Raw genomic sequence first — 10923 nt, 5'->3', positions numbered from 1 at the left:
CTTGACCTTCAGCTGCACCAAACATGACAAAAAGTTTATGTAACAGCAATATTTTTTTTTCCCTTTATGAAAACTGAAACAGCTACACAGAGCTTTATTCATGCATCCTGAGGTACCAATTTTGATAATCAAAAGCATATGTCACCAGAAGGTAAGCCACTGGTAACTCTGATCCAGGCAGACAGATATAGAGAGGAAGTGATTGCTACAAGAAAATAAATATCAAGTTCTTGCATGGCATATTTCATCCAGACAGCTCCAAAACAGTTTAAAATAAGGCAGGCATTGTTTTGCCTGCAGTGTCTGGCAAAACTGCAAATGAAGCCCAGATTTGTCAGTGGAAGAGAACTTCTGAGTAGAAAAGTCATACCTGTACCAGGATTAACTTCATAAAGTCCATAATAAGCATCTGCGACAAAAAGGGTGTTATTTGGCCCCACTCTGATGCCAAGTGGTCTTCCACACGTTGGCTCATCTTCACGGGTTCCTTAGGAAACAATTTTAAAATGGTTTTCCAAATAGAAATAAATACAATGCATTCAGGCTACCAACATAGGTCAAACTGTAGCTTAACAAAACTCTACGGCCAGCACCACACACATTCATTAAAGAAATGAACTTACTGTCCTAGGTGTGAGTGAAACAGATATGCCCATGTTTTCACCAGTCTAGAGATAATCATATAATTTGCCAGGCTGGTAGCTAGCCAACAGCTGCCCTGAGTAGGGCTTAATGTCAGAAAATTGGATTTAACTAAATGCTTCTTCTCAGAAAGAATCAGTTTTACTGTGTGTTTCTTTCTTTTCTTTTTTAAATTAAAAAAAAACCAAACCCCAAGACATGCACATCTTGGAACTTTCTTTTTCTGGAAAGGTCCAACGCTGTCATGAAACAGCCGGTTACTCAAGACACAGACACTGAAGACTTCTATAGGAGGAGGAAGGGGAATACTGCAAATCTGAAAAATTTGTCTACTTGAGTCCTGAAGAACTAAGAACTTCAGAACACCTGTAGTTTGAAAGATCAGTAAGAGGAACTTCTGGAGAAGGTAGTCAGCTACAGCCTTTCCACTTCCCTCCCCAACTCAAGGAAGGCAAGACGGAAGTCTAGGCTCCCCACTACCTCTTTGGCCCCAAACAAATAGGGCAGCGTAATCTTCCCATCTCTCCCAAGCTGTACAAGTCCAATGGAAATGAGCAGTGGAAAGGCGATTCTTCATATCCATCCCAACCCACATTCATGCCTAAGCAGCAGCTGGAAGTCCAGCTTCCTATCAGCTGGCAGCAGGCTTCATTGGCTGTCAGCACCAAGGCTGTCCTACCTGTTAGGCAGTCAAGAGACTGCTTCCAAATCAGTCCAGAGCCTAATCACGTGAACATCCATGTAAAATTAGTTGAAATTATGAACGTGTCAATGTAAGCTACATAAAGACAGCAACAGTTCCTGCCCATAATTTCTGTTTAACTGACAACCAGCGCAGGGCTGCAGAACCTCATGTAAGCTTCTACATCATTGCCACAAACAAAATCACCCACAGTCCCAACAAACACCAGCCAGGCTTCTCAGACTGTCCAGGCAGTACTGAGATGGCCAACATTAAGCTTCCCCATAGAAATGGTTCTGTTAATAAACAAGCCGCTACCAGTTTTTCTCACTCAGTTCCAGAAATCTCATTAAATGAAGCAAATAAGTGGGTCAGAAAGTGTGGAATTCAACAAGAAACAACTGCAATTTAGCAGTGAGAAAACAGACTTATGACCAATGGAAGACCCCTGCTAAAGTAGGTGCAGCCACCACAACTTCCCACTGTACTTACAAACAGAGGAAGGGAAATTAGTACAACAAAATGCAAGGCAAAATTCTGTAGATGGGGAAGGTGATATTTATTTTCAAAAAATCTCTAAATAAGTTGATCTTTCCCACTCACACATTATCTCAGAGTTCATTCACTCACACTTGTTTAGGAGTCCTCAGTTTTTATGGGGTGGCCCTTCACCTCAGAATCTTGCTGACTTCAGCTTCCATAAATATTAGGCCAGGTTGCTGCCCATTTTTTTCTTGTTTAGGATACGTGCTTTTTCTAGATGGACTAACAGGAAAAGGAATGTTATTTGTGATGCACTTCAACCTTGTCTTCCTCCCGGTGTTAAGATGCAGGATCTTCTACCAACAAGCCATCCATGCTGCAGCCTTACGAGAGTGCAGGCCTTGTAGTCATGACATAGAAAACCCACATTCCTAAATTTCACTGCTGGGAACAGTGTCCTTTGTTATCAAGAGCACCCATTCCCTTTCTTTTGGCCCTTCATAGTGCTTATAGACATATTTCCACTCATACTTCATTCATACAAATATATTAATATTTCTGTTACAAATCTCTACAGAGAAAGATATGCACTTGCATGAGCAATCCGGACAGAACACCAGTTTAACCAACACAAGCCCCGACCCAGACATTTTCAGGTACACTATGTTCAGGAGCTGTCACTCACCACAAGGACCATGGCCAATTCTGGCTACTGTTTGTATTTCCCCATCTTCTATTTTTATAATCTTCCCATCAGCTGTCCCAGTAAAGAGCACATCTGCAAAAACAACTGGTGTGATTAGCTTGATCACAAAACTGTAGTGGCAAACATCCTTCTACATGATCCTTCTACTAGCATGAAGTAGAATTCGTGTTTCAGATACAGTGAAGTAACAGCTGTCTTCAGTCATAGCAAAAGAATAAAGAGGGAAGAGGAAAGATGAAGGCAAATAAGAGCATTTGGTTAGATTTCTTCCAACTCAAAAAGAAGAGGAAGGATTTAAGTCTTAGGAGTTATGAGTATGGGATATGAAACTTTTCACCCATAAGTGGTCCAAATTATTGGTTAAAGGTAGACGTAACAACTTAATGGCTAGTCATTGGATTGATCCCTCTGGGCAAATTGCTACATCATTATAAAATGTGATCAGGCACTGCATCCATCTTACCACTCTTCAATGAGAGACTGACTAGATAAAAACATCTCATTCTGATACAGTACACATAGGCTGCTGGACACCTGCCAATGCTCATATTGTATCAGTTTTGGAGAAGAATTACAAAAAACATAGCAATTGAACAACCACCCAAATCAAAAGCATTGCCAAATTACTGTATTCATGCCAAGCCATGTGATAGCATAAGACAGATTTACTGAATACAAACAACATACAAACTTTTCCATAGAACCAAATTAAATGAAAGACCGTTGGATTAGTACGGCCCATTGCTTGGACTTTTCCAACTCCAATTTAACTGAAGTTTTAAGTTTGCTAATTACACTTTTAAAAGGGAATAAGACGACTTCAACATTTATTCATACGAAACTTATTTCCAGTCAGGTTGATTATTTCACCCATAGGTCAGTTGTCCCTTGCAGGAAGGTTTCCTTAAAGAGTTTCCAATGAGATTGATGAAACTAGGTAACAGAAAAGAATCAGTGGCTTCAGGTCATCACTGTAGCACATTGTTAACAGAGATAGGTAGAAAAAGCGTAATCTGAGGAAAGAATTTACAGTAGTTTCTTGCTGGGTAAAATAATTTTTTAAAATATTTTACTAATTTATTAGAAGATATAGCAGAAGGAAAATAAATGATATAGCTACTGAGCACCTCTGGTACTGAAGGATATTTCAGTAAGGGCCTTGCTTGCAACCCCCACACCCTTTCCTTCTCACATTAAAACAGTCAAGGACTCATGTCAAGAGTAGTTTCTAGCCTTACCCCCCTTCAGGAGGCACAGGGAACAACCCCTGCACAAAGCTGGTTTCCTAAGTGGATGTCATGCCATTACAAGTCTAGCCACCTCATTAAGAAGCTGCTCAGAGGTGGCATGGGTTTGTGATTTGGGGAGAACACACGTGCCGTAAGAGAGAAGTATAGGATGGCACCTGTAATGCATGCAACAGCACTAAAATATAAATATGCTATTTATCAATTTGAGATTTTTTTTCTGTCATATAAGCAAAAATTAACACCACAAAACTCAGTTCCCTCAGAAGCAATGAGCATTAAAAGAGTATGTAGTGCCCTGTAAATATTAATTCCCAGTTAAGAGCTAGCCAAATGAAAAATGGGACCGCTTCCTCCTAACGTAAGTAGCCCCTCACTACATTGCTGATGCTTTCAGTCCTGGAAGACAGGGATTTTTAATCTGGCAACAAGATTTATTTTATGCTGGGGAAAGAGGAGAAAAGCAGTATATATCAGCCAGGTTTTGCTGCATAACACATTTTTTTAAAAACCTGCATATTCGAAGTAACTTCCAGAGTTTGTTTTCCAACAGCTTTATTGCTGAACAAACCCTTATCAATGGAGCAACATTTAAAGACCCTTCTTTAAAAGCTTGTATTGTCAGTGCTTACCCCCAATATTGACAATGGACTCTGGTCCGACCAGCTGATTTTCCCATAACCGCTCAGCTTTTCGTAACTTGATATTGGGCTCTAGCACACCTGTCAGGAGGGGAGGTTCCTTCAAACTGCAAAACAGAACACAGACCTCATGATCCTTTGCGCAAATCTGCAAACACTCTTGAGCAACATATTGAATCATTTTTTTCCTAGTTTGCCAACTCCTGCAAACCTGACCTATGCTTTACATACAGCATATTTCAAAAAAGAAAACATAGCTGACAAGCTGAAAAATTGACTCTTGTTCATCAAGGATCATAATTTTCTGGTTCTGCTGATCAGAAAAGTTGCAGTTATGTGTTCCTAAGATGTATCTGGAAATCTATACAGCTTCAAGTCCAACAACACATTCCTAGTTCATCTATCTCACAAAAAGGCAAAGGATTTCTGCATTGCCACAACACAAAAGAATAACTGCTTTCTTACTCAGCTGAATGAGTTGTTCCTACCAGAATATTTTTCCTAAGTAGATATATGCAAATTCCTAAGCAAAAAGGTTTTAAAATTTAAAAGCCTGGCATTTTACAATACACTAAGATCTGACACTGATCATTTTCATCATGGAGGAAAAATAATTTTTAATTACTAATTAGCATACAACTAGGGAAAAAAGTGTTCCAGTAGTTTGAGCACTAGGACCACATGCTTTCATATCATATTGAAACATATATTCTCGTTCATGACTTGAATGCATTCCCATAGAGAAAGACCAACTCAAAGGAGTAAGTTGCACATAAACTTAAAGGGTATTGAACTGAAATCTCAAAATGACAAAATAAGGTCTGATCTTCCAAGCCCTTATTCACATAAATAGCCAGGTTCAAGGCAACTGGAATTCCAACAAACTAGAGAGATACAGAGAAGGGAAGTAGTAAGATGCCTATACAGCTTCAACTTAAATACCAGGCTCCAAAGCACTGTGCTTCAAGACCAGCCTTAACTGTGCTGACAAACTCAAATATGTTTAAGAACCGAAGAGACTGAAAAACACACACATAAGCCACCTCAGCCTCCATGAGTTAAGGATTTAAAGTTATTACTAAAAGCTGCATAGGTGCCCAGGGTGGTAAACTCATTAGGTGTTCATTCACAAGAGTATGCTAAAGCTCCCTAGGCCAAGTTTTGAAAGAATTTTTCAAACTTTTTTTTTTTTTAAATAACTCCTTATATGACCATAAGCAAATGCCTTCCACCTGTAGAATCTTAAAAAGATGAGGTTTGACTCCAAAACTTGCCCAGATTCACAGGATCCAGGACCTATTTGTCACCAACCACATTGTAACTCTACTGCTCACATGGTGAAAATCATTACAATTTCTAGAGCCTCAGTGACTGGGGGGGAAAAAGTCAATTGAAATTGCAAACTAGAAAAGCCATGACAATTGAGGAAAACAGGTTCACAGCACAAGCAATTCAGAAGGAGAGAAAAATACATACTTTTATCTGTCTGGTTACAGACAGCAAACTTTCCTTTAAGTATGTATTACTGCAGTGGCAAAGCCAACTGATAGCTCCTGTCCACAGAAGATTTACAGCAGAGTTGTCTTCACAATGCTAACACAAATTTGTTTTCCATCCCTTCTTCCAAGCATCAAAGAGTTTCAGATGAGGATAACAGGCTTCAGATAAGGAACTCATTTGCTGGGAACTTTGGACAGTTGTGTTTGCAAGCAGAAAATCCTGCCTGGGATCAATATTATCCAAGACAGGCTCATAGAGAAAGAACTTGAAATAAACCAGAGTTGCAGGAATTTCACGTGGAGTTTCACAGATCACATCTGCTTTTTTCTCCCTCCTCTTATTCCTCATTGTTTCCAGTGGCTTACAGGAATAACATCACTATTGGCAAATGAGATTTTTACGTGTTCTTTCACTGAAGGGATTGATTCAGATAGCATCTACCTCCTTGAGCTTTTTCAAAACATTTCATAAACATCACATGGAATCATCCTATCTATTGTACAGACTGGAACCACTTCTGGCAGTGAAGCTAAGAAGCTAATTAAGAATGTACAGCAATATAAGCCAGGGATTTGGGCAAGAAGAATAGTTCTCCCAGTCTTGTAAGAGGGACTTAAAGTAAGAAATGTAAGCATGCAGAATACTGTTACCCTGGACCAGAATTAGACCAGGACTATATAACAGGAAAAGCATTGTAGACATCCTATTGGCTTTCAGAATTACTCTCCAGTTGCAGTGTATTTCAGGGAATTGGGTTTTGTTAAACCCAACCACAGCAGAAAGCATTTCATTATGATTTGCAATGAGGCAGCTTATGTCTAATAGCCTATTGGCAAGACTTGTAAGCACTACCCTACTACATTAACAGTTTCTTTCAACTCTAGAGATATTTACAGTGTTGTTGTTCCTTTTCATTAAGGAATTATTGAGTTGATCATAAATATTTAGCAGACTGAGCATTTTCACTTACTTCAAAATGCCACAGGCACTAAACAGTGCTTGACTCCACTCTATGCTAGCAGTCAAAGCATTTCACACACAACTTCTCCCAACACAGGTCACATCTTCTCATGTAGTTGATTCACTGTTACACTACACATTTGATACAGACCTCGATTCAGATGTTTATGAATTCATCATTCAGGGCAGAAATCACCTAGCTGCATTGCTTTATGAGATCTGCATTTAAATATAACATCACCATATGGTTCCACTGGTACAAAGCGCCAAATCAACCCAGTCAGGTCATCCGTTTCAATTTCCATCCTCAGATAAACAGTCTCTCTGACAAAACTATAATAGCAGGGGTACAGCTTGGTCCTTAGTGAAAATGCAGTTCTTGTCTCACAGAAGGCAAGAGTGCACGTAAGTAATCACAAGCTTCAGTGACAGCTTGCACAGCAGATCACTTTCTAGATTAATGATCAAAGAAAGTAATTCAGCTCCTTCAATGGTCAGTAGTGACACGCAACTGCGCAAGATGGCTCAGAAACAGACTGGCTATGTGAAGCAAGCCATGGCAATGGATAATACTGCAATCACTCCCCAATTTCTTAATCCAGTTGGAACGACTTTACATCGTTGACTCTTGTTTGCTGGAAAAAAAAAACAAACAAACCCAAAACCAACAGAACACATACAAGAAGTTACGCTTCAATAACATTTATTTCAAAACAAAGCAACAATTTACCTTATAGGCTGAGGGTCTATAGGACAATCCAGTAGAACAGTTACTCCAAGCAGGGGCACAGTTAGAGATGCAGCCAAAGTCAAGAAGGTAACACGGAACACCTTGCTGCTGTAAGTACTGCCAAAACCAGCCAAGAAATAAGATTAACATGCTAAGCTGTTTTAAGATACAAGACTTTAAAAATTCTTTAACAGCCTATTTTCTTCACAAAAGGAACCAGAAATACTTTTGCCCACCTGCCATCCTGAATGACCTTTAAGGTCCATTTTGAACTCGTTAGGATAAGAGAAAGGGATATTTATCCAGTCTCAGCATACTGGCATCATATGAGGCAGAGTATTCTCATGTTCAGGTTTCATGCATGCTACAAGTTACAGCTGACCAAAAAAAAACAAAACAAAACAAAACAAAAAAAAACCAAACAAGAAACGGGGGGGAGGTTGCTTGGTTGGTGTTTTTTTAACTTGATCTTCAGTTTTAGCAATGGTTTCCATCCCAGCACAAACTGCGCATGAAAAGTTCAACTAAAACAACAAACATTAGAGAAGTTAAATGAATGCTTGCTTAATTTAGTGAACATTGGTTTGAAACTCAAGCCCCAGCACACAAAAGAAATTGAGTATCTTCTATTTACCCATCAAAACACACAACAAAAAAATAAAAACTGTTCTTCCACAGGAGAAAAACAGGTTTTGTGCTCAACAAGTTTAGAGGCATCAATCAGGCATTTACAGAGGAAAGCACAGAGCCACACTCAACCAATCCTAGCCTTGAGCTGAAAAAGCAGCTCCCACAATTTTAGCTACTCTGAACCATTCACTGGCACAGCCAGCCAGTCTCCTTGCAGTTATCAATTAAATAAAGGCAAACAGTGCCTGATGGTTCTGCATTAATCCTTGGACCACTTCCACTGTTTTGTCCTTCATTAGCCAATCATCCAGACAGTACGAAATATGAACTACTGCCCAGAGCACATATATCACAACTGGGGAGCTAATGACATGTACTTGCAGTACTAATATCAGCATCAAGGTAACCTTTGGGATTATCAGCTGGAACAGCAAGGACAGAACTAGGCCTGGATTTGATCACTGCTTGTATGCACAAAGTACAGAAGTTGGAATATTCATAATCCATCACAGCTCTTTCCTGATGGCACAACTGCTGCCAGCCCCTCTCTTCTGGTAGCAGACACAGGCCGTTAGGATGGAGGCCTGCCCTAGTTTCCCCAGCTCTGCACAGTACCCAACGGGCCATCACAAGCCACCGCGCAAATCACCAGGCTGTGCTGAGATGACTGATACAAGGATGCTGGCAGCCTGCCATGACAAGAGCTGTGGCTGCTGCTAGCCCAAAGCTACAGACAGTTCAGCCTGCTCCAAGAAGTGTTGTTAGCACTGCTGTTGTTGGTCACCAAACTGTCCCCAGCTCCCCCAAGGCACTCACCACCTAAGCCTCCTTCCTTTCCACCAGCATGCCCAAGTATTCCTGCTCTTTTTATATTAAAACCTAAATTTTATTTCTTTCTCTCAAGAGCACAGCATTCCCATCATGAACTTCAGCAGTGTTACACCACTAAGCTTGTCTCCATCTGAGCTGGACCAGGCTGGGAAACTGCTTCCAGCAAGCTCTCTCATCTGCACTGACCTCTTCATACTTCCCAAGAGCCAGAATGCCCTTGTAGTTAATTAGAAGAATTCAGCACTTCCTGCTCTAACAGTAGATGTCTTGAGGAAGCAACAACCTCCCAGTCTGTTTCCCCTTGGATTTGGAATCGAGAGCAGGTGGTAGAGATACGAGGCGATCCCCAAGTTCACACAAAGACTTCAGCTGTCAGCCTTGTCCTTCCACTGTCCTTCAAAAGATGAAGGCTCAATACTATAAAAGTACTGTCAGCAGACACCTGAGCATCTTTGTGACAGCTGAGAATAGCTCACACAAAAGGAAGCAGATAAATATGAATGGGAACTCATTTGCCAAAGCCAACTTAATTAAAGCTCCTGAAAGCATGATTTAAGTAAAAGTCATATTTCTGATCCTCATTCAAACTTGCAAGGAATTGACAATAAAGGAAAAAGGCAGAAAGAATGAGGTGACAAGCAAACTCACGCTTCAAGCCTGCAAACTGCAAGACCTGTTTTAGACACTGCTGAAACAGTAAGAATTTAAATAAAACCAAAAACTTAAAAAAAAAAATTAAAAAGTCAGCTGCTCAGAATCCCTATAAAAGTAAACAAACAAAACATACCCAATATAGAATACTGACAACTGTAAGTTACTGACTTACAGTAACTTTCTCACTGGAAAGAATCACTGAGGTAATGGTTCACCAACACTAATAAGCAAAACAGAAATCCTCAGCTAATTGTGTCTCTGATAATTAATCCTACATGGACTCCAGCCACAAATCTCAATAATGCAACTTACCAAGACTCCAGCTATAGTAACAGCAATTTAGTTGTCACTAAGAACTAAAAAGAGAAGCCATTGCACCAGCTCTTGAAGACAGACAGTAGGCTAGCAAGACGATAGTACAGGTCACCATAGCCAGGAGTTCAGGCTGCCTCATCCTCTTGGCAGAACTACTGGGGGGCCAGAGGGGAAAGCAACTGTCATCAAGAGTTTCTGCCACAGCTCCCAGACAGAAAAAGGGCAGCCTCCAGAATTTCTTCCACTGGTTTCATGCAGGAGAGTCTCATGAGAACAGAACCTGTGGATACTCTGGATCATTGCTGGAGCCTTAGAAATTCAACTGATTTGAGCAAATTTACCAAGAGAGGCTGAAGCCAGGAAGAGCAGTCTCTCAATCTGAGAGATGCTGATGCTCTCCTTCAAAAACAGGGGCTACACATGCAAGCCACCATACACAGTCTTTCATTCTGATGACCCTGAAGGGCAGAGGTAAGAATCTGCAAGGTACTCAAATGGGAAGAGACATAATAGATGGTGAACCAAAGTATTACAAGTCATCAACTACTTCATTCAGTGGAAGGCAAAGCAAACACCACCACTTTCTTATTGCAGCTATTGCCTTTATTTACAGTAAAGCTAATTTTTTATAAAATTCCTAAACAGAAAATAGTAAATGGAATCTTCTTTAACTTAGCCACAAACAAATGGACTGTTTATGAAGTTATTCTATCTCAGACACATACAGACTAGTGTTTAAACTGCAGATTACTCTTTAAACTATTGCCAAATATAAACAGACTAACCAGAGTTATACAGGACTTAATCGCACCCACAATAAATCTGTGCAAGCCACAATGGGACAACTGTTATTTCTTGACTAGCAAAAGATAAACAGTACTTAAAAAGACCCATTGGGGGGG

General features: G+C 40.1%; 1 protein-coding gene across 1 annotated transcript in view; it reads right to left on the bottom strand.

The window, feature by feature from the left end:
• APMAP (adipocyte plasma membrane associated protein) overlaps window positions 1–9246 on the bottom strand; it is a 13169-nt gene extending 3923 nt beyond the window's left edge. Inside the window, exons 1-5 of the mRNA XM_009331366.1 lie at window positions 9239–9246; window positions 7592–7708; window positions 4393–4508; window positions 2493–2585; window positions 371–487 (exon numbers count right to left, since the gene is read on the bottom strand). Coding sequence (XP_009329641.1) covers window positions 371–487; window positions 2493–2585; window positions 4393–4508; window positions 7592–7708; window positions 9239–9246 — 451 coding nt within the window. The remainder of the gene's footprint in view (window positions 1–370; window positions 488–2492; window positions 2586–4392; window positions 4509–7591; window positions 7709–9238) is intronic.
• Between the last annotated feature and the right edge of the window lie 1677 nt (window positions 9247–10923).

The sequence above is a fragment of the Pygoscelis adeliae genome, unplaced genomic scaffold (assembly GCF_000699105.1).
Source record: "Pygoscelis adeliae isolate BGI_AS28 unplaced genomic scaffold, ASM69910v1 Scaffold259, whole genome shotgun sequence".
Classification (NCBI taxonomy): domain Eukaryota; kingdom Metazoa; phylum Chordata; class Aves; order Sphenisciformes; family Spheniscidae; genus Pygoscelis; species Pygoscelis adeliae.
The sequence above is the reverse complement of the archived record's forward strand: the minus strand, read 5'-3'. Positions and strand labels throughout refer to the sequence as shown.